This window comes from Venustampulla echinocandica (assembly GCF_003357145.1).
Source record: "Venustampulla echinocandica strain BP 5553 chromosome Unknown scaffold_0, whole genome shotgun sequence".
Classification (NCBI taxonomy): Eukaryota; Fungi; Ascomycota; class Leotiomycetes; order Helotiales; family Pleuroascaceae; genus Venustampulla; species Venustampulla echinocandica.
The window spans coordinates 6,739,096-6,762,452 of NW_022474205.1; the positions used below are offsets into that span (position 1 = coordinate 6,739,096).

The 23,357-nt window shown below is 50.6% G+C and overlaps 8 protein-coding genes across 8 annotated transcripts; 4 read left to right on the forward strand and 4 right to left on the reverse strand.

Moving 5' to 3' along the window:
- Positions 1-282: 282 nt before the first annotated feature.
- BP5553_02099 (uncharacterized protein) lies at positions 283-729 on the reverse strand (the record flags this gene model as incomplete). Its single annotated transcript, XM_032010722.1, has 1 exon — positions 283-729. One exon carries the CDS (start codon positions 727-729, stop codon positions 283-285), a length of 447 nt encoding a protein of 148 aa, XP_031874776.1.
- Positions 730-2,159: 1,430 nt separating this feature from the next.
- On the forward strand, positions 2,160-5,522 carry BP5553_02100 (Uncharacterized protein; the record flags this gene model as incomplete). The annotated part of the gene is made up of 6 exons (XM_032010723.1): positions 2,160-2,237; positions 2,289-2,321; positions 2,380-2,476; positions 2,540-4,633; positions 4,680-4,965; positions 5,021-5,522. 6 exons carry the CDS (start codon positions 2,160-2,162, stop codon positions 5,520-5,522), a joined length of 3,090 nt encoding a protein of 1,029 aa, XP_031874777.1.
- Positions 5,523-6,122: 600 nt separating this feature from the next.
- Positions 6,123-9,386, forward strand: BP5553_02101 (uncharacterized protein; the record flags this gene model as incomplete). Its single annotated transcript, XM_032010724.1, has 1 exon — positions 6,123-9,386. The coding sequence occupies one exon, from the start codon at positions 6,123-6,125 to the stop codon at positions 9,384-9,386; it is 3,264 nt and encodes a 1,087-aa protein (XP_031874778.1).
- A 2,724-nt stretch (positions 9,387-12,110) lies between these two features.
- Positions 12,111-12,977, reverse strand: BP5553_02102 (Uncharacterized protein; the record flags this gene model as incomplete). The annotated part of the gene is made up of 2 exons (XM_032010725.1): positions 12,111-12,606; positions 12,661-12,977. 2 exons carry the CDS (start codon positions 12,975-12,977, stop codon positions 12,111-12,113), a joined length of 813 nt encoding a protein of 270 aa, XP_031874779.1.
- A 3,046-nt stretch (positions 12,978-16,023) lies between these two features.
- On the reverse strand, positions 16,024-16,806 carry BP5553_02103 (uncharacterized protein; the record flags this gene model as incomplete). Its single annotated transcript, XM_032010726.1, has 3 exons — positions 16,024-16,276; positions 16,362-16,680; positions 16,725-16,806. The coding sequence occupies 3 exons, from the start codon at positions 16,804-16,806 to the stop codon at positions 16,024-16,026; spliced, it is 654 nt and encodes a 217-aa protein (XP_031874780.1).
- A 1,010-nt stretch (positions 16,807-17,816) lies between these two features.
- On the forward strand, positions 17,817-19,565 carry BP5553_02104 (putative F-box protein involved in pathogenicity; the record flags this gene model as incomplete). Its single annotated transcript, XM_032010727.1, has 2 exons — positions 17,817-18,208; positions 18,272-19,565. The coding sequence occupies 2 exons, from the start codon at positions 17,817-17,819 to the stop codon at positions 19,563-19,565; spliced, it is 1,686 nt and encodes a 561-aa protein (XP_031874781.1).
- Positions 19,566-21,046: 1,481 nt separating this feature from the next.
- Positions 21,047-21,939, forward strand: BP5553_02105 (uncharacterized protein; the record flags this gene model as incomplete). Its single annotated transcript, XM_032010728.1, has 3 exons — positions 21,047-21,152; positions 21,202-21,359; positions 21,634-21,939. 3 exons carry the CDS (start codon positions 21,047-21,049, stop codon positions 21,937-21,939), a joined length of 570 nt encoding a protein of 189 aa, XP_031874782.1.
- A 713-nt stretch (positions 21,940-22,652) lies between these two features.
- BP5553_02106 (uncharacterized protein) lies at positions 22,653-22,913 on the reverse strand (the record flags this gene model as incomplete). The annotated part of the gene is made up of 1 exon (XM_032010729.1): positions 22,653-22,913. One exon carries the CDS (start codon positions 22,911-22,913, stop codon positions 22,653-22,655), a length of 261 nt encoding a protein of 86 aa, XP_031874783.1.
- Positions 22,914-23,357: the final 444 nt, after the last annotated feature.

The following is a 23,357-nucleotide window of genomic DNA, read 5'->3' on the forward strand; positions in this document are numbered from 1 at the left end:
AACTTTCACGCCGACAGAGTGGGCCGAGATATCGCCACAGGGCAGCATGCGTTATCCATGAGGCCCCCTGGAGATCGCATGATTGTGAGAGGTAGACTAGGCTCTTGAATACAAGAAATGCTCTCCCCATCCTTAGTTCCTTCCTGGAGGCAAAATCGTGCTATGAATGACGCCCTGCACGCCTTTACCAAACTAATCAAATCCGCCGCAAACAAACCGTCCCATATCCCCATATGCAATCATGAAGTCTCAATCGTCCCCAGCCATCCGCGGTTCTAAATCTTATCGAACACCATGTTTTCGCATTTCGTAGCCGGAGATCCGTTCACATCGCGCCACCAATCTGCTCTTGATGAACCTCCAGGGTGTCTCCGTCTTGCATGTCCAACTATTGCAAAGAATAACATCAGCTTCTGATCTGGATTGAAGCGCAAGAGCGCCAGCCAGTATGGGCCAGTTGGCATGAACCACAAAAGGAGATGGAATCCTTACCGTATCCGGGCTATCTGTGGGCTGAACGCGACTTCCATCGAAGAGGAAGCGAACAGATGTAGGTGCCTTGCCTTGTCTCTCGCAGAAGGCATCCATCAACTTCTTCAGGGCGGTGGTACGCTTGATCTTGAAGAAGACCTCGTTATTATTGTCGGTGACCTTGATGTTAAGATGCTCGCTCTGGCCACCCTCGGGCTTCTCTTGGGCACCAGGGCTTCCGTTCTCGTCGGCAGACATATTGGGTGGTAGTGTGAGAAAGTGACAAACGAGGCTTTATCAACCTAGGCTATCGCACGCGTCAGTGGGCGTTCTGGCAATTTGCAGGTGGTTATGTTCCAGCTTACCAAGGTATAAGTCGCTACAGTGTAACGAGGGACGCGTCGATCGGCGCTTGAGCTCAGGGTGAGATGTGGGTTGAAGTGTGATGTTTTGGAGAGTGGTTGATGGTGGGGTTGGAGGATGAGATATGGCGCTAGCGTAAAGCGAGGGTTCTGGAAGGCTGCAAAAGCACAGGAGCAATGGGGGAGGAATATCTGTGACCACCCAAGACTCTGGGTGGCAATTAAATATCACTTGGTACCTGTGCCTTATTAGTTGACTTTCCCCAACGACAAAGCAAACTTCCTCTTGCTGCACTACTACAGCCTGGAGATGTAAATAGCCTTCAAGATCACGCATCTTCCCGTGAGGTACCGTTCAAATTTGTGAAAATGGTATTTGAATTCACCCCTCAAGGCAACCGTTTCCCCAGGACTATTGTAGCTGATCGATATTCTGGTAGGCTGAAACGGCTCCGGATCCTCCATGTCACACTCAAGCGGTATGTTCACTTTGCGGTAATTTTTTTCTATTTCTATCACTACGAGTGCTAACTGATCCTCCAGTGTGCAATTCAAAGTTAGGCTTCTGAATACCGTCCTCTGCCCCGTCAAGCTAACAACCCCGTTCCTCAGGCTGCATAGTGAAGAACTCCTACGACGAGGCCAAATGCCAGAGACAGATTGATGCTCTGTACGAATGCTGCAATTCGTTCTACAAACAGCATGGGGATGACGCGCAATCGGTATGCTGTCCACAAGCCAGTCTTCTGAGATTGAAAATGAAGCAGAGGGCGGAGGCCTCGACCAAAAGAAAGTAGACCTTCACCAGGTCTGAAACAACGGAGGATTAAATGTATATAATCGAGCCTGGCAAGCGTGAGGCCCAAGATCTATAAAGATGATGAGATAGATTTGCAGTTTCTCCTTGGAAATATGAATTGTAACCCTCCAAGTTTACTGCCCGCCGTCAACCCAAGAGGTCAGGGAACGTGAACAGGAAGAGTCGGTATTTCTCTAGGCGATCATGAGCGCGCAAAGAGATCCTAAGGATCTGAATAGGCAATGATGGGCTTATTCCGAGACTCTAAGTAGATGGCCGTTTAGACATTGTATCGAGAAAAGGAGATTTTCAAAGAAGCTGCGAGATTTTATGCCTCCAAAGCGCGCTAACAACCCTCGCTAAAGCTCACCGACGCGGTGCGAGTATTCCGCGCTCCTGACTCCGTACCTTAACCTGCCTGCGTTTATTTACAGCTTCACCACCAAGCTCAAGGATTTGCGACCAATACACAGCAATCTACGAGGGGCGCAAAACGGCACTGACGCCAAATAGCAGCGCCTGTAGCTATGGCGCCCATTACACGGAGCAGTGCTGGGGATCTATCCCGTCAACTAGAGACGCTTCAGCCTCCAGGATCGTTTGAGGTAAGGCGCTCACATCAACATCAACGTAGGTGCTAACTATTCGCCTTTTAGAACCATCGTGATGCCAGCTGGCAATTTGTACCAGTATGTCTTGAAAGCCCATCTCTACCATCGTTGACACCCTACTAACACGTAATTGAAGGAGTTAAAGGCGCCATCAGAGCGAGAGCTTTCCGCTGAGCCAGCTTCATCATACGAGGAGGATGCAGACATGATGTCGGACGAAGGAGACGACGAGGGTATTTCGTTTCCCCCTTTTACGGCGACCTTAGTTTGGATTCGGGCTAATCGGACGTGATCAGGGTACGGGAGACAACTGCAATTGGAGGGCCCGGAAGACCACGAGGATATCCTTCATCCCCTTCGCGAGGCTGCAAATCGAGTTGGGCGTGAGGTTGAGAAGTTTGCTGAAGTGCTTGACGGGTATAATCCTCTAAGGACTAGTGCGCCAGATGAGAAGTTCGAAATGACTCTGGAGCTGATCGAATTATATCATGGCATCGCAGCAGAGACGCTTGATCGTTTATGGGAGCAGCATCATACCGAGCGCAGGAAGAAGGATGGCTTGCGATGGAGGACGAAAATGCGAGGCTTCAAGATCACACAGGATGCTGACGAGTTTGAGCCCGAGGACGACGACGTAGCAGAGTCCGGTGCCTTTCCAGAACTGCACACGACCTTGGAGGATCTAGAGCGCTGGGAACAGGAAGCTCATACCTGGGATTTATTACGGCGGCTTGTGCACCTTCGTCACCCTCCATCAGGTTCAGATGCCAAAAATGAGGAGGCTGTATCGCTCAACCCGTATTCCTCGGCACAAGATATCTGGGAAGGCTTTTTCAAGACTGATGACCTTGCTCGCGAGCGCAATACTGTACTTCAATGGCTTAAGGACACAGCGGAGGGATCCGGCGAAGACATCGATGTGCTTGTGCAAGATCTTCAGCAGAATGCCGAACGTGGAGATATTATAGCCCATGGGTGGCTTCACACCAAGGCGGCTATCAAAAATACGAAGCGGGTAAGCGACTTGTCGAAGCCTCTTGACCCGGCGTCGCCGGATGTGAGGAAAATACACATGAACTCTTCGAAGACGGAAGCATTAGTAACTCAGCTTGACCCTGATGCCCCGACAAGGCAGAGTCGGATACTGCAGGTGCAGGACCAATATTTTGAGAGAGCTATTTGTCTGGGTTGTTACGAAATGCTGCGCCGCGGAAAACGGCCAGACGAGATCAGAGAGTGGTGCATGGAGCGCACCGAAACCTGGAGAGCTGTGAGCATGTCTGGTCTTCCCGACCCGGAAGATACGGAGCCCGCGGATCCTGCATCTTGGTTTCTGTGGAGACGAATGTGCTTCTCTCTGGCCCATAACGGAGGCGGGGATGAATACGAGCGTGCAGTTTATGGAATTCTCAGTGGAGACATATCGAGCGTTGAACCCGTCTGTAGAACATGGGATGATTTCGTTTTCGCCCACTACAACGCTTTATTACGAACACAATTCGACTCATATCTGCAGAAGATCTATCCCCAGATCTCCGTTCCCACCAGCCTTGCGAATTTCGGAGTGTTTGACGCAGTTCAATTCCATGGCGACCCCAAAACTGCCGGAATGAGACTTGTTGGAACACTTGAAAATGACCCTCGCACAAGGAAAGAAACATTGCAGCCGATGAAGATGCTTCAAGGTGTTTTGGTCGCAGACCAATTCCAAAATTTCATATATCAGCAAGGCCTAGCACTCTCTAAATTTGCCAATGCTGAGAGCCCGTCAAATCTTATTCCAGCCGAAAAGAACCAACCCACAGATCTTGAAAGATATGTTACTCTGGATGACCATGACAGTCTGAGGGTCCTCACACACGTTCTATTAGTGTATATGAGTTTGGGAGTGGATCTTGGCGGTGTCTGGACCCAGACAGCCGTGGAGAACGTCATTGTCTCCTATATCAGCTTCTTACGACTTGCTGGCAAGGAGGAGCTAATACCCTTATATTGCTCTCAACTCACTGGCCCTAGGAGGTACGCTATTCTCAGTAGAAACCTCATCGATATCACAGACAATGAGCAGCGAATTACACAGATCAGACTCATGCGGGAACTTGGTCTCGATGTGCAAGAGTTTGTCAGGATGCAATCGAGGTATCTGTTTCACGATTATCCTGATACCGTAGATGGCTACCCCGCTTCTGGAAACTTCAAACTCCTCGACAACGTGCCAAATACCAACCGCCCAGGGCGTAAGGTCAAAGCAGACTTCTTTGGAGATGATGATGGCGAAATCGAAAGGGTTGATATGCTACTTATCAGGAGCCTCGAGTGGTATTTACTCGTAGACGGCCTCTGGAGCGAGACTTTTATTATCGGCACTATGCTATACTTACGGTTCTTCAGTCAGTGACACTCCAATCAATCCTTATTAAAAGCTAACGTTGATAGAACACATGCATCTTAGCGCTGCTCGTATGTTGGCTTCGAGGGTCTGCAGCTCAGATATTGCGCTCAACAAAACGCGCGCAATACTCGGTGAAAGCGTCGACTTTAATGGGCTAGAGAACGAAGGCGATGAAGATATGACCGAGGTCCTAGATGGTTCAGCGGAACGCAAAAGACTTTTGAAGAAGCACCTTCTTGCTGAGGCGAAGAATTTCAGAGAATTTGAAGCTTTGGTTGAAGCGTTAGACATGATTGAAACAATTAGCAGTCTTGAGAAGCTCCTGAATGAGTAAGCGAAACAAAAGGATTCACAACTTCGCTCATCGCTAATCGCATTACTCTAGGAAACCGGATGCCAAAATGGAAAAAGAGATGAAGTCTCAACTTGGAAAGACTCTTATGTCCACTCGCGGCTCAATACCCCCTCTCTTGAATGGCTGGCTTCTCACATTTCCCAATGGTATGCCACCTCCTACTTGCATTATGTACGACCTCACTAACTTGTTTCTCCTTACAGAAGATGCCGAGGCTGAATTCCTGCTTTTGCGAGAAGCATACCTCCCTGAAACCATTCTCGCCTACATCAGCACGCTGGAATTTGCAGGTGGCGCATTGACTCGAGATTTCCTCATGGAGTGCATGGATCTAGCTGCCACAATCGCCGAGGAAGATTCCGATTTATTGCCACTATTCCAGAAAACTGGCAGGATGCCAGAGCTAGCTGAAGGGTTCGCCTCTGCAAGCAAAACCTTGCTTCTCATTACCTCAGCAAAGAGGAGCACTGGAAGAAGTAAGAAAATGAAGGCCAACGGATGGACACATGACCTATGGAGTGTGAAGTCATGAGTATATCGTATGTGATTTAGCTGTACGATAGATGGTGATAGTTTAGGCGTCATTGCGCCGCAGGATATTGTGGCACATGCAGTCAATTATGCATGGCAGATGTCTTCCCAATGCAGGGAATAAATAGACTACGTTATACTTATTTAATCCCCGTCAGCTTGTACATATCTCCGTGATTCTGAATAGTTGTCGTGCATTTTATGATGTAGTTTTGAGTGAGCACGAGTACAACTCAATTAAGCCTTATTCATAGAACCCCCTGAGTGGAGGGCAAGGCGGCTTGTGCTACTACATGCTCCGCGCTGCTCAGATCGGTCCGCCTATTCGCGCCGCTTAGCCACGCCACATCCAAGAGACAACATATCTACCAAAGATGGCGACGCCTACGATATCACGTCGACGATGGCAGCAGTCGCAATAGGGGTGCGCAGCCCTGGTGACGGTCACGGTCGTTCTTTGGCTTGATCTGTCACACCCAATTACAGTAGTCGACGCGCCCCTACCCTCGAGCTCGAGCTTGACTTGACTCCATCCAAACGCGATATCCGGCGCTCAGCAGGCGTATGCTGCCCTCCAGCCCGTATTTCAATAGAGATAGAGATGGCGCAGAATCCTCGGCCCTCCGTGGGGCAGAATCAGATTCCGGATCGTCATTCCGCGGCACCTGTACGGACTACTTTGCATCTGCCAGCTCACGACAAGCCCGCTTCCTCCCCAGTTGGAACCGCCAATGGCGACCTCCTCGACCTCACCTCATCGAACCCACTTATCGAGGCAGTGTTAGGTCCTAACAAGGATGGACGAGTGAGAAATCCCGTGCCAAGCAAACTCAAGGGCAAAACGGATGATAGGCAAGGCAATTTTGGCGTTATGCACATGGGAATGGGTGTAGGAGGCAAGAAGAACGAGACACAAGGGAAGGACGCTGCCGCAGAGCGAGATGCTGCTGCGAGAAGAACGAGCGAGAATACAGCGAATCGAGCGAAGGCAGCCCAGCAGGACAAGTACGTAGCACCAAAGAAGAGAGGGGTTGTTGAGGCGACTATGAACGAAGCAGCTCGGGTTGCCAGCCGCGGGTCCCCTTTCCCTAGAGATGACAAACGACAATCAAGACCATTAGCTCCAGATGAGACGAAATTCGAACAGGCTCGACTCCTAACGTTGTTGAGGAGTATCAATCCCATTACCGTTATTGACCAAATATGCAAAGCCGTGGCCTATTTTGGTGGGATACCTGGAGCTCCTCCCCCCGAAGACGGGATATTCCCGGAAAGCGCCAATACAAGAGAGACGGGTGCATTGTTTATAGGTTGGCTTGCGGAAATCTTCCCGGATGTCTCGACTCGCGGTCCAGAGCCTCCAGTACCTCCAGGGGTTTCCGGGGCCTTAGAAGGAGGAGTAAAGGTCCGGCCATCCAAATATCAGGTTGCCCTTTCCGGTGCTGGACCCCCAAATTCGAGCAATGGATACGGATATGGACCAGCAGTCTCTGCGCCGGCTTGGGGACTCCCAAACAATCTAGCTGAGGTGAATCCCCAGGCTCCTAATGTTCCTGAGGCCGGACTACAGAGGGATGCTGGGGTCGAGCAACGCAAGCAGCCGGAACATCAACCACAGCAGCCACAGAAGCCTGAACAACAACCACAGCAGCAACCACCACCGCCGCCGCAGCCGCCACAGCAGCAACAACAATTACCACAACCACCCCCTTCAACTCCTGCTAAACCTCCACAAGATCCTTCAACCGCGACCTCATCTACAAATACCAGTAAACGGGGAAGGGGAAGGCCAAAGGGGTCTACAAATAAGAAATCGAAAGCTGACATCCAGCAAGTTGTTGATAATACTGCCAGTTCCAACTATGTTGGCTCCCAGGGCCAAAATCAGACCACAGCAGTACAGCCAACACAGCAACCAAATGAAGGAGCCAGAGCTACAGATAATACATTACGGCAAGATCAAAATCAATCTAACGCCCAACCGGCATTGAATAATAAGCCACCTGCACCTCAACAAGTGCAGCAACCCTTGTATGCTGGTCAAACATTGCAAAACAGTTCCCAGACCAATCTGCCCAAGCAAACGCCGGTAATAATTGCAGACGAACTTAGCCCTGAAGAGCGTGCTGTTCTTGAAGCCTTCCGAAATCATGGTGCCGAGGGGCTAAGCGCTCTACCTTCGCCCGTGGTATCAGCTATAAAAGGCACAAAATCCTTGTCGGAAGCTGGGCAAAAGCGCAAACGAGCTCCACCGAAGCCTAAGCCAAACCAGTCGGTTCCTGTAAACCCTTCAATTAATAATTTTCAGGTTGAAACTCCCCAGTCTGTTCAAAACCGCCAACAGGTGCAACCCCATCAACAATTACAGACCCATCAGCATGTGCAAACCCATCAACAAGCACAACCGCCTAAGCAAGTGCAAAACCATCAACAGGCACCGTCCCCTAAACAAGGGCAAATACACCAACAAGTGCCACCGGTTGCGCAGAAGAGCACCCCCTTATCTGCTGTTGATAACGACATAGTGATGAGTATTGCTAAAGAAGCTATCCAATGGGCTCCCGCGGACGCTTCTACTCCTACTGGACCACCTTCTAAACGCGCTCGCCAGCGTAAACCTAAGGTACTAAATGCGAATGCAAGTGATCCTTCATCTCGAAATCGAACTGCCTCCGTAATGAGTAGTGCCACTCCTCCAACTCAAGCCAGCACGATTCCAGATTCCACCGCTGCATCTTCACAACAAAGTATTCCTGTAACTCGGCCTCCAGCAGAAGGGCTTGAAGCTCATTATGAGAGGTTTGCGAGCTTTTCGCAACAGCAGAACTTGTCACAGCAACAGAACGGTCGCAGCAACACTCCCGCTGTAGCTCCCCAACATGTAAGGCAGCAGTCGAAACCGTCATCGGCTTCCCAACAAGCCGCTCCAAAAATACCGCAACAGATGCAACACCAGAAGTCTCAGCAGGCTAGTCAGAAGAATATTCAGCGTGAGGACCAGAACGTGATACAAGGAACAGAGGCCAGGCCACAATCAAACTTCTATAACCAACGCAGCCAAAGCACTTCCGCATATAACCAACAGTATCCTTCACATCAGCCGTCACAACTGTATGGCTCTCACTCGGCCTCACCCCAGATGAACAATACCTATAGGGCGTCTGCTGCACATAGTATGGCCCAAAATACGCTGGCTCAAAATACAATGGCTCAGTCATCGCCTCAGTTTTCGCAGGTGGAAAATTCATATAGAACAGCGAGTCCACACGCCATGTCACAGACATCTCCGTCCTTATCACAAGCGGATACTGCCTTCAGGAGTAACAGTGCGCATACAATAGCTCAACCATCACCCTCGTTCTCCCAAGCGGAAAGCACATATAGAACGCCTAGCACACATTCCATGACACAGCCCACCCAGTCATATTCCACTGCCAGATCACATGCTCAACAGCGACAAACGCCCTCAACCCACCAGAACCAATACAGTCAATTTTCCGAGTCTTCTTTCCTCGACCTCCCAACCCTCGAGTCACTAGGCCACAGTGGCAGTGGCGGGAATAGCAGTCTGGGCGGTTTCGGGCAAGGTATGAGCGTTGGGCTAGGTGGAACTTCAAATTCATCAACCTCTCATCGCGCTTCTGGAAGCAATACCAATCTCTATGGTGGCGTTGCGACTAGCTCTGCTCTAAGTAACGCTTTTGATGCCACGGTTGCGAGTGATCTACTGCGGGTTTCCAGGGGCTCAGGGGGCAGTCCTGCACATACGCACCCTCATACTCATGCAACGTACGCAGGAGGAGCGAGTTTTGATACCAGTGAACAGGAGATGCGAGAGCGATTGCTTAGGGGTCTTGGTCGGTGATGGCAAACACGATCAGAACATCAGAACCGTATAATCCATGCCAGTTTTTGTTTTAAACAATGTTAGCGAGCGAGCGAATGCATATACAGCACACTATTACGTTGCTAAACGGGATATCTCGTCGGGCCCAGGAAAAGGGCGGCGCGGCGTTTCATGTGATATCTCTCGGTTGAGTATCATGAGTCTTTTTGATGGATGGATGGATGGATGGATGGATGGGTATAGCGAGTAAATTAAACAGGATGCATAATGAAGAATGGCTTAAACTACTTGTTGTATACGTAACTGTGGCGTCCTACATACATGCTTCGTTACCTACTTAGGGACTTGGGGGCATATAATGAAATAGGGAGTTTTGAGTGGATAAATGAAAATTCAAAATAATACTCATTACAGAGATATCAAGCAAAGAAGGGATGGTTGATACCAATTTCCATATTAACAAGATCCGTAAGTACTGAGCAATTCCAGGATTCGCTATGGCAACTCAACCTCCCAAGAACGATTTCACCGAGCCACATAACGCTTTGCTGTCTCTTTTACATTGGCAATCTTCCCTTCTGGTTTTTTCTGTTATTTTTTTACTTTGAGCTAGTTATCCGTATCATTATTCCTACCCTAGATACGCAAAGCAGAAGGATTTTTGCGAATACCCATCTGTCATGAATTGAAGTGTCTATTAAGTAGAATATCGTTGTAAAAACCGGATTCTCTAATAGTAAGTGGTAATAGCCCTTTTCTTCTTGTATTAGTAGGTGTGAAAAGGCTAGCAAGACTTTGTAGGCTAAGATACACACATATAACACTTTATATAACACTATAAGACCTAAGGAATATATGATAAAATATTTATAAATACTTCCCCTGCCTCTTAAGATTGGAACCCATATTTCCATCTCAATATATAGAAGTAGACGTAGTGAGGTAATAATAGGAACAAATATGATCCAGCACCACCAATGAACTGGCCCGCATAATACTGACATGGCGGAGATTCACTAGCGGAAAAACCTATGGGAAGTATGGAGATAGCACCCCGGATGAGGCGGGTGACGAGGAGGAAGGGGTTATGTAAACACCGTGCTTGGCCGCGTGGCTTATACAAGGTGACATTCATAGAAATTAGCTTGTAATAATGGGAAGCGATGAAGGACTAATGATGTATTAAGTATGACCTATCTCCGAGCTAGGGATGGGCAAGGGAAAATAAGTTGTTGCGCAAGGGAAACATGAAGATGGGTGAGAGAGAGAGTACGGAGAAAACGAATGCAAGAGTAAGTATTAAGCGCTATTGGTAAGGTAGTATATGAGTATGGGTCCTCGCATACAGGAACTTTTAAAAATATTTTTCTATATTTTTTATAAATGTCTATAAGCTTATCAAAAAGCGGTTTCCAAAAGGACACAGTTGTGTTCCTCTCATCGCTTCGTGCTGCCGAGGCAAAACCAAGATATCACCAAAACCTCACCACCAGCCACTATAGCAATGCTCGGACAGCAATACAGTAGTGGCAATCTATACTATCAGAAGCAAAATCACAATATAAAACACTCCGAAGACATAGAGAGGCGATGCCGAATGCCGGAGGCCGAATGCCGGATACTGCTCACGTTTTCTACACACCTCATATGGTGGATGCAACTCTACGGAGCACAAAAAGAGGCAGGTTTGGCACCCCGCATCAACAAGCGCATTTCCCGTGTGGGGGAAATGAGAAGTGCCGATGGAATTACTGCCAACCCCCCTATGATAATCTAATATGCTTAGATTCTACCGCATATGCGTGTAACCATGAAACACGCAAACCGCCCTGCAGCACGAGGGAGAGATATTGCGCACTTAAGATTCTTAGTTCATGAGGGATTTGAAGATATGTGGTGGTCATGGTGGTGATGGTGGGGCTTGGCGTGAAAATGGATTGGGCTCGGTTTTCTTGATACGAGAGAGTTATTTCGCCGTGGATGGTGTTTTGATGCAATGCTCTTCGTATCCATCAAAGCTTTTTCCTCCCTAAGTGTACTTTTCATTAAGAGGCAAGTGAGACGCTTCCCCGGGGTACCACTCGGCCTCGTGCATATGCTTGATGGACAAGGACATGATATTTAGGCAAAACAGCCTCCGTATACTTTGTGATGCGTGACTATGAGGGGTCACCTCTCGATATTCGGCAGCAACCGTGTGGGGGTGGTACAGGTCTGGATTTGAATGGCGCCACGCGCAGCGGTGCAGTTATAACATTTCCATCTATCATATATCCTGGATGTGGTCTGGTAGCCCGCTCGAGGCATCGTGCCATAATGAAGAAAGCCGCTGCCAGTTGCAAGGTCTGGGGGCAGTACTGATTCCACGCTCTATGTTGACGCTTGGCTAGTTGTGTTGTGTTTTCTGCAAAGAGCCGTCGGGGATTCCGCAATGATGCGACATATCAAAGACGCAATTCCAAACGGACGAGCTTCCTCCGCACGCTGGAACTTCGGCGAAATAGGCAGACGCTTAGTATGATTGCGATACCCACAGATTTGTATCACGGGGGACAAACGATGCCCATAGTTCCGCGTATCCTCTGGAGGCCCCCCCTTTTATCTGGCTCGCGTTTCTTTAGACCTTAGGAGGCATGGGTCTGGGGGAGCTTGTTAAATCGATGACACTGGTCTCAGAACTTCCATATATCATATCTTGTGGCTGCCGAAAGAGGAGAAAGGCCGAGATTTCAACGCTACCTCCTATCGCCACCCTCCGACACGTCCTTCATCCCACCTCTCCTTGCGCTCCCTCCGGGAATAGTAGACCTTCTTTGCTTCCCGGTATCTCCTGACCCACTCGACGACTTCTCGCTCCGTAGCAACACCGCCGTCACCTTCTAGAAAACTCTCCTCGTGAGCACGACAAATCATCTCCTGCTCTTGGACAGCTTGACTGAGCCTCTGATAGAGGGATGATGGCGAAAAGGGCGCTAGAGCGCGGTCCATATCAGATTGCTTCTGACGCCATTGCCGCTCTAGCGCATGGGCTGAGAGGAGCTGGGCCTGTGTGGAGGATCTTAAATGCGTGAGACGTGCTTCAAGCTCGTTTAGGTGTGAAGCCAGGGCTATGTTCTCCGTCAAAGCTGCCTGTAAGGGTTCCCGGGCGGCGGTGATCGAAGGGTGGGCAGTTGAGCTTGAATGAGCCAGAGCGGCCAGGAGATCTGGCTTTGTGAAGACATCGGTAAGATCTTGCTTGCTAGAATGATATTGTAAGTTCATCTGTTAGTGGCGGTGGGACAACGTTACCGACGATTTACCCTCCAGCATCTTGGGGAGCCATTGCTCGCCAGGATCTTGAATCTGCTGTGCCGAGGTCACCTCATGGAATCGGGCCTGCTGTGCGGACTGAAGATCTTCAGACCCACGCCCATACATGCCGGCGGCATCTGGTTGCGGTGGAGGGGGAGGAGGTAAGGGTTGGGAGCCAGCAGGCGTGCTACGACGACTGAGACTGATCTCTTGACTGCCGGGCTTTGGCGGCGGTGCCGGCGGAGTATTTGGGTCAAAAGACTGAGAATGGCGATGTGTTTGGTACGGCGGATAAGCCGGTGATGGAGAGGAGGACATGCTGCTCTGGGCGAGTGTGTATGGTATGTATGGTACGGGGTGAGGCCAGGGGAGTCTGGGGACTGAGGGGTACCTCAAGCAAGCAAGATGTCCGTCCTTCGTGCTTCGCAGATGGCAGATGGCAGATAGAAAGGACCAGGATCAGAGCACCACGGGGTTTCACTGGGCAGCTGCAGTGGGAAATGGCCGTTAGGAACCAGAGTCACTATCTGTCCATGTACGGAATCTACTGCACATCGACGTTGGCTATACTCCCGAGGTATGATATGATCGCGAGAGTTGGTTGTTGACTTGTTTGGGGTTGACTTGGGTGACGAGCAAAGCCCCCGCTAGCCTAGAAGAGATAGGTAGCCGTAGCCGTGGCCCTGCCCAAGTCTTAATTCGCTTACATCAGCTACACATTTAAGGGGACGGCGCCTTCCTCTATCCATGGATCCTTATCTACTCGATATGGACTAGCCACACCTTGCCAATGCCACCATGCCGTAAGTGTCCACGCTAGATTTGCGCCGAGGCTATCCCGGCGCCCGGACCGAGCAGCACGGAGAGTCGGAGACTCTGAGGCGAAGGCGAAGGGACGGAAAAACTACGGCGTATTCCATATTCGCACTTCGTACCTACTGTAGGTAATAAGTTCGTACTTCGCCTGACTCCGTGCTCCGGAGTAATCCCGATGGTCAAAGTTCGTCAACCACGACACCCATCACCATTCTCACCTCACCTCACATCGCATCGCAACGTGGAGATGACTCGCTGGGTCGCTGCTGTGGCACGCAGGACAGTGTACGGAGTTTGCTTTGCTAAACGGGTGCGCCACCAACCGGCCTAGCCGCCGTTGATATGATGCTGTGCTAGCTGTGGTGATCGGTCAGTCAGAAGTCTACCTCAAACAGACGCTGTGCCCTTGAACTTCGTCCTGTCCTGTCACCTGTGGGATTGTTTCAGGTGCGAGATTGGGCGATGCTGACTCATGCCACAGCCGTGGAGTCTCGACCACTCAGCGCCCGGAGTCGCTAGACATGATTAATTATTCTATTATAATGGTATAATTATTATTCTTGCCTGGTTGTGGAATGTGGAGGGCTGGATGGGAGGAGGATGTGGAGAGGATTGTGCCATTATGGTGGATGGGGATAGGGATATGAATATGGATGTGGATGGCTGGATGTGGATGCGCAAGCCTCCATACCTCCATCCTCCATCCCTCCATACTCCATACTCCATATTATTCATGACGATAAAACCCGACATAAGGCCCTGACGCCGCTAAAAAGCCCCAACTCTCGAAAAGGCCGAGAAAGCGCCCGGGTCATGCGTTTTCTCGGTCGTTTGGGGACTCGCCGCCGCCGCCGCCGATCGCTCTAGCGGAAACTTGTCCCAACGGGGCAACAAGACGACGACCAAGTTCCAACATCCCTTTGTCTCGCGCAGACAGAGCCACTGGAGCTGGAAGTCTGGAACAAAACAAATAAGCCCTAAAAATAACTCCGCCTGCTGCACAGCACCGTACAGTACAGCACCTTCTGAAGTTTGAGCCTTTCACGCGCGGAAAGACGGGCAAGTATCCCGAGACCGCTTCTCAGAGCCTCTTCTGGCCAATTATGGGCCAAACCGCCGCTTGGAGTCGGGTCGGAAAGACGACGATGGGGATGGTTCAATAATGGGCGTCGGAGCTCGAGATATTGCATGGAGGTACTAAAAATGATATACGTACGCCGTACGGTACAGTACACACCAGAGTCGAGTGTCGGAGGCGGTAGGAGTTCGCACCGTACGCCATGGCGGGCAGTGAGACACCGGTACAGGCACAGGAACCGGCCAGCAAACGGTGCCGTAGGTATATATTACCCAGGACTCATGGAGTTCATGCAGCACAGCAGATGATAATGTATTCTGGACAGGAGGCGAACGTTGTGGTGTCACTGGGTACAACTGCCACACACACACCAACATACACCCGGGCTGGTACAGTATATGATCGATAGTTACAACGTGCCAGGCACCATTACCACTTCCTGACTCTGTGCCTCGAGCCTCGAGCCTCTCCGTAGGTACTAGGTACCAGGTACTTAGTCCCAAGAGCAGACGGAGTACTGAGCAATGATGCGAGTAGCATCCCCCGATTCGGCCATTGCTTCTCCAGACTTTGGCCGCACTGATCTCCACCATGTCATCGGCCGTCTAGCAGATAGGTGGAGAATGGAGACCGAGCCCTGACATCACAATGGCAATGGCAAGGCAAGACAATGGCAATAATGGCAATCAGTGGCTACGGTCGCTCCGCTTGAAGCAATCGTCGCATCCGAAATCAACAGGACAAGGACAAATATAGCCCACGCGTGCGCTCGGCAGTTCGATCGTTGGCCGTGGATGGATAGGCAACCTTCTGGAACCTCATGCGGCTATCTGCTCTGGGGGGGTGGAAGGAGGGCGATGTGCGTGTTGACGGTGTTGTGCGGTGCTTCTCACATCGTCTCGTCTCATCGTATCCGAGTCATCATCCCCATCCGCATCCCCATCGCTCATCCTGGGGTGGCCGGTCGCAGCGAAATTGTCGAAATTGGATTTGCTGTAGGAAGATCTAAACAAGGAACTCGGCCTCATTATTAAAGGGCGCGCCAGTCTGGAGATCCACTCAGGGGGGTGGTGGGGGGGAGTGGAGGAAGCCGCGGGGGCATTTATCCAGCAGCCGGGTCGGTTCTGCCAGATTGGAAAAAGGCATTATTTGGCCGGCTGCTCCTGACTGGGCCTGGCACGCTCAAGCTTCCTACCTCAGTTCCCATCCGTGGACTGGTGGAGGCGTGGACGGGCGTGGGTTGCCCCCTTTGGATGGCCGTACGAGTACGGGGCACTCGTGGACCACGGCGGTGCTGTCGGAGGTTTTATTTTTCTGTGGTCACATCAGGGCCAAGCACTCAACAGTGTCAGTAGTGTATTATCTGTACTCTCCGTACAGAGAGTCGTGGAGGTAGTAGTAGTAGTCGAGTAGTCAGCGAGACCAGCAGTTCAGTTACAGACTGTACAGCACGGTACTTCCGTTTGCCACTCACTGTACTGCGCGGTGCTCTGCTGGAACTGTACTATTGAGCTCGGCGAGTTGCCACGGCGGTGCTGCACTCGCCCACCGATAGGGACTATCTCGGAGGGTTGAGACTCTGAGAGAGAGAGTTTGTCCCTGGGGCCCGGTGGAGTTGATCATGATCGTGGTATGATTGCGCCATTTGCGGAGCGGTGATACAGTACTTTGTAGGCAGGTATTAATTACTGAGGAGTGTATTTGGCCGCCGTGCGCAGAGCCTCTTGTGATATAAGAGGTGTGAGTGAGTCGTGCGTCAGTGAGTGAGTGAGTGAGTGAGTTCTGGTACCCAATACTGTTACTTGTACCTCGCCGTGCTGTAGGCACTGTCCAGCGCGGCGTAGGGTGTATGATGCCGTGTAGTTAGTTTATCTGCAGTGTCGTGGTAGTGGAGCGGTAGTGGCCGCCGTGTCGGTGATACTCGTGTGGTACGGATAACTGGGCCCGGGTGCTCTGCGGGAGCTTTACGGGCACTACGAGGGTTGCTATCTCCAGCACCGCACCGCACAGTGAGTGCTCCGTAGCAGTGGTGACCAGGCGAGTGGTGACTATTCCTGCTGTTACTATGGTTGTTACTGTTACCGTTACCGTTACCGTTACCGTTACCGTTACCGTTACCGTTACCACCTACCATGGTGGTTAACTGGTTACTGGCAACTACTACTACTAACTTGTGGGCGCGGCGGGTGGTGATGCTGCTGCTGATGGGGCCCCCCCGACTCCAGTCTCCAGAGTAGGGCCGAGGCGGTACATTACTACATCTACCTGCTCCGTACACACGTACTGTACACATCCACAGTGCAGTGCAGTACACAGTGCAGTGCAGCGCAGCGCAGTACAGTTGCAGTGCGTGGTACTTCGTCCATGTACTCTACTTGCGCTGCAGAACTCCGTCCATAATAATACCGGGACACTCCAGCAGCTGCTACGCCCACTACCACGCCCACTACCACCTGCGACTACGTGCTCGACTCGGGCCTATCGATCGCCTATCCTACCAACAAACCCCCCCCCCCATACATACGCTCCCCATCACCCATCACCCGTCACCCATCACCCATCCGCCATCCGCATCCGCATCTGCCATCCCATCCTATCCCATCCCATCCTACCCGTACTCTATCCCTCCTCCGTCTCCCAATCTTCATCTTCATCTTCACTTATCCTCATTTTCCATTCCAAATCCCTTCGTTCCTCAACAGCTCTCCTCTCTCCCTCGTCCGCGCCATCGAACGCTTTCTCCCCAAAAACCCGCAGGCGCCACCCAGCTCCTCCAGAACCCGCGTCCTCCGAATATCTACGCCACGCCTCGATTCATCGCCCGCTCGCCTTTCGCTTTGCCTCTGTCAATCCCATCCCTTCTGGGAACTCTCGCCCGGTCCCATTCCGGAACCACGCTCTCTTTGCTATCTCCACCATTACCACCCTGAAACCCTTCTCGCTCTCCTCCATTCCATTCCCATTCCTCGACCTCGTCAACATCCCCATCTCGTCGTTGCGACAACTCCGTCGATATCACCGCCGCCCCGTCCCCCCCACCGTCGCCCGCCAATTCGCGATGCTTGCCTGAGCTTCCATCGTGCGACCGACTTGTTGAAATATATATCTCTCACTCTCTCACACACACTCTCTCTCTTTGCGGGCCTCACGATCGTGGACGGCCTTGCGAAGAGCGCCCGGCTCCTGGACCCTGATATGCTGGATGAAGCACACCTCTCTTCCTTTCTGCGACCGGGTGGCATAGAGGCCAAGCGCAGAACAATATGGATCCTCTTCACATCACCGAATTCGCCTCGGAGCGATACTTCGATAAATTAAAGCAATTAAATCGGAATGCAGAGCAGCCCGCCGCAGCAGGTCCGGCAACACAGAATGCTCCTGAACAACTCCCCGCGCCATTACAGGCGTCGACCTTCATCCTCCCCCTAGGCCGACAACGACAGATTAATAGCGAACATGCTCTCGCCCTCAGACCCAGTGAGCAGAAGAAGCGATCGCTCGGCCATGATCTCACGGCTCTGCGGACGCAGCGTCGTCCGAGCTTTGTGGGGGGCTTTGGGAGTTTGCGCTCGAAGGTCACCACAGTTCATAAGATCCCGTCAGTCCTCGAACAGCAAGAAGAAATTCTGGCTGAAGATCCAACGGCAGCTTTGAAGTATGTCGAGTCTCCATCCCGAGAATGTATACCCCCCTTCCCACGCTGACACTGTTTCCACAGCTTCACCCTGAGCGACCTCTTCCTATCCCTCCCAAGCGAACTCCAAGCGCAGATTATCGCGCCCCTTCCGATACACGATGTACTCAACCTGCGATTAGTGTCCAAGACGTTCCACACTTTAGTCGCTCTCAATGAATCGCCAATTGCGCGCTATCATATTGCGCATAGCCTTCCTGCATACACATTACGATTATATCCGGTACCAGAGCCGCAAAACATCAATCTCCATTACGTGTGTGGCATATGGCATCGGCTTCATGTTGCGCTGAAGCTGTCGACTATGATATCTTCCCAAGCAACGAAAGAAATATTCCTACGGACGACGGAAGTCCAGCGACTCGAGTTCGAGCCACAGCATCAGCGTATGCGTCAACGACTGATGCCCCTTGTTTTTACCCTTTTCCATTTCTTCGAAACGTACCGGGAACTCCACGTCCGCCACCTAACATATGGCGGAACCCCACTTCGACTTCAACCATATACTTTAAACCCCATCGAGTGCGAAGTGATGGCAATGTATGATGACCAGACCCTTCTCAGGGCTCACCAAGTATTTCCTTTAGTAATGTCTTCTTTCTCCCGACGGTTACGGCCACCATCGTATGCTGGACGAATCGAACGATCTTTCAAAGGTTACCTCAAGGATCGACCTGCAGATGAGGTGTACGCAACTATTATACAGGTTGGAGGACTACGCCAGGCACAGAGATTCTGGGAGACGAAGGGTTATAACATCCGACGTGCGGCGGTGGATACGTGGTATGGCTTCGTCACACGGAGCCCTGTCGAAGCGCCACCAAAGTCGAAGTTGTCCATGATAGCCTCGCTCGGACGGAAAAAGCCTACGCCGGCAGTCGACGTAGCGAGCGCGGAGGGAGGTGGAGGACACGCAGCAGAGAGCTGTCGCGAATGGTTCTGCGTGAAACCAGCCTGCCTAGCAGCTCGACGGCGGCACTCGACCGATAACCTGGTCTTCCACAGCAGTCTCGCCGCGGGACCGCCTATGAGTCCTTTGACACGAGAGCAACTTCGAGTGTTCTTGCCGGACCTGCAACATCTGTCCAATATCTGGATGCAAACGGCAGAGGCGCTTATATTGGAAAGGAAGATCGTCCCGGCGGCTCGGGACATCAAGAGAAACCACGTAGTTCTGTTGGAGCTTATCCGCGAACGGGAAGGTGGTGCGGACGGGATGGAGGACTGGGCATCACGCAACACGCCTCCAGCCCCAACGCCAAATCTTAATATAGGGCAGCAGGAGGGCATGGGCTCTTCAGGCGGCGTATCAGACTAGCGAGCATGGCACGAACTGCAGCATTTTCCCGGCGTTACAACAAGATCGGTCTTGTTCCCTTCCATCATCTTGGAAGTTCTTTAATTTTCTCATGTACGAGGTGCTTTTTGCGCGAGAAGAATTATTTTGGAAATCAGGGTTTATATACAGGGGCGTTCCGTGATAAGGAGGTTGCATTTGCCCAAACCGGTGGTTTGTTTGGGTTGGCTTGAAACTACTTCTTGCACAATAGATATTCTCTTATGTTATTTAGCTACCTGGCTGAACTGATATATCTTATGAGATGGAGTTGGGAGGGGTTTTTGGTGTTCCGCATAGGCGGGACAACCGCATGATTGAGACGGGCATATATAGGCCAAGCAACCACCAGGCAAGCTAGGCATAAAAGAAACATCATTATCAACAATATTTTTGCATCATTTCCCGCTAGTGAGTATGATGTGGTAAAAGGTAGGTGTAGAGGTTTATATTATATCTTTACTAGTGCTTACATTTCAGGTCGGTGGAATAAAATGGAGCTCTCTATTCGCATAATCCATTATCATATCTCTCCTTCACTTAGCCCAACCATCGCCTTCCTATTATTCTATTTCTTCCCTAATATACCTTACCACACACACCACTGTCTAATTTCCCAGCAGGACCAAATTGACCCAACATGGAGCCTTCCCCTCAGCCCTTGTGCAACCATAAGCGTCACTCACGCCTGCATGTCTCAACTTCTTTCTATTATTAGGATTCTGTACATAGAGAAAGTTATATTGCGGTCTCATATTTGTGTATTGTTGTGCGTATGATGTATCTACCTAGTATCTAGGGGCGGAATCATGCCACGTGTATTTGTTTTGCCTCCTCTCGCTCGCGAAGCAGGCGGTAGGAACGAGGCACTTCACCCTCTTGCTCTATATAACTAAATTTAAGCAGTTTTCACTTAACAACCGGCAACCTGGCTCAAACGGGAGACCAGCTCGAACGCCAAATACGGACGAATTCCCAAACACCACTTTCTGATCGCAGCTAATGATCCCCGCTTGGGAGAAGCTAAAATCGCAGCTGTTACATTAACCACCGGGTAGTGCAGATTGGACAGGGGAAACGGCCCTAGACACGACTATGTCCTGTCTAGGGGGGGACGTAGAGTAATCCTGGGTGCTCAGGTATCTCGAACCCTTTTTGCCATTTGATTCTCTATTTTTTATATACTTTTATATCACGTTTTGGAGGTACGTAGGCGAGCGCTGGAGAGTGCCCCACTTATCCCTCGGTTAAGCGAGACCAAGGGGGGAGGGAAGGGGGGAAGTTGCCTTTCCTTCCACGTCTGCGTTCTACCCTTTTACTCACCTTCCAACTGTGCCGTTGCAAACGTCCTTTCTCCAATCGCGCAACATTTTAGAACCTCTCTGGTTAGTATTTAGCATCTAACATCGAGACCGTGCTATATATACCTATACATATGCTAATACCGCTTGAAGGTATTCAAGATGCCTTATAAGCCCACTACTCTCGAGATCGGGAGGGATCTCTACGCAGACATTGGGGGTAAAACGGGGCGCAACGGGCAAAGCTATATGTGCGGCTTGGAGGAAGGTAGGTAGGCTTGTATACTAGGCCTTTGTCGAATAACGATTAAGTTTAGCTTTATTTCTTGAGAAACATCCGGATAAGGCCAAGGGTAAAGGGAGCAGTAAGGACACGACTGATGAATTCCGAAGAACACACGAGGTATTCCAAGCGATTGGAAAAAAGGAAGATAGGGATGAGTATGACAAGCTTAGAGGCACACCATTGGTAGATGTGAGGTACTAAACTCCCCGGTGGATGGACTAGTCGGCCGATAGGTGGCCTTGGTACTTACAGATATGGCGAGTTTGGGGGTATCTGAGTGGTCGCTTTGCCGCTTTGAGATGGGTAGGAGATGGATTCGTCTGAAATCTCGACAGTATGGAAACTGTATTAGCCAGATATGGACGAGTTTGAGTAGCAAGGAAGCCAATGGAGCCCACGATCTCCAAATACCGTGTGATATCTTTCTTGGTGGCCTGACCTTCGTAAGGCTCAAGCCCTGTAGCCTCCATTGGGAGTGGCCACGGCTGACGCGTTCTCACCAGTTGATTCGGATGCAGTGTCGGAGGATATATCGGATGCCACCTCAAGAGCTTCCAACTCCACCACTGGCGTCCCTGCTCTATATTCAAGCTTTGTGCTACTCCCCACCATTGAAGAGAGGGGTGGTGTTCTCACTAGGATCCCGAATCAGTTCAAGTTCCCCGAGGAAGACGAGCAGGAGCTCAGTGCAACTCGTGGTAGGGGCCGCCCCAAAGGCTCTAAGCACAAGACCCGTTTGTTGGCAGACACTTCGCTTGGGATCAAATAGGGCAGGGTGCATCTCTCTGCCTTAATTGGCAGCATCTCCTCAACCAATATAATTTCTACAATTAACCATAGGCAACATGGTACGGATCTTATACATTGTGATATCAACGTAAGTGAATTCCCCACGTTGGATGCTGAATACTGACTAGAGGGGTTTTGAGATCTTGGGCGATTGAACAAGTAATATAGTTACCTTTTGACCATCTAACCCAACCGTCTAAAATAAACATCTCCTCTCCCCTTTGCCCTACCTAGAGGCGCCCCATGAAGTACGTTAGAGTGAAGCTGATGAATAAGCTCCCAAACAACATATTCCAGCTTTGTAATTCTGCCCTGCAAGACACCCTCGGTAGCATCTTGGGCGACATCAGGTAAACAAGGTTGACTATCATCCAGGACATTTGTGGAAGCTTGGGGGATGGCCCAAGTTAGATCCCTCCTCAATCTCCACTGTGGCGTTCCCTCCTGGCTTCTTTACTAGCAGCTGCTGTACCATCGCGTAGCATGGTTCTAGCTACAATATAGGTAACGGAAGCCACTTGATCGAAGTCATATCGACGTGTAAGGCTTCTACCAGAAACGTCTATAGAAATATCGGCATATGTAGGTAGTTGGGTGGAGTGTAGAGCCCACTTCCCTTGACATTCTCCTATGTGGTCTCGCTTTTTAACTCAACACTCGTAAGAATTTACTTGTATCTTTCTCAGGTCGATATCATGGCCTTCTCTTTGGACCCTTCAACCCCTTCCACGCTGTTTCGCCATAGTGGGCTTCGATTTGGGCATCCAAACCACCGCCAACATGTATTGCTTGTTTGCATGCTCGGGCCTTTGCAACGACCAGAATATGTCTCATAAAAGTTGAAGCACGTTCATCATCCCAGTCGTCCACAAGGCTAGAAAGTATCTCATAACAGGTCATTGTATCGGGGTTCTCGGCCGTTCCTACCACCCTAACCTCGCTGGATATATACATCTTGATCTCTGCGCCCGAACTCTTGTCCTCGTGGTCTTTATGCCTCCATTCACAACTGCCTCCAGCTTGATGCACGAACTCAGCGCTCGGGGTGATATAATGCAGCTCCTTCCATCTCTCCCCCCATCAGACACTAAATATCCATACGATGCTCCATTGTCCCAAATAATCCGGAATTCCAAACCGTGATAGCAATCTTCAACAGTCAGCCAATCAAGTTACGATTCTGGGAATAATATGATCATAGTATCAAACCTGCGCGGTACTGGCTCATCTAGTCCCTTGGTGCTACCAGGAAATGGATACCCTTCTTTCTATGCGGGTGTAGTAGAGTTCTGAGAGGTTGGTTTCTTTGTAAATAGCGGAGTATGTTTGTAACAAGCGGTGTGTGTTGAGTTTGGATTGATGCAACCGTGCTTGACTGTGATGGAACTAAACTATTCT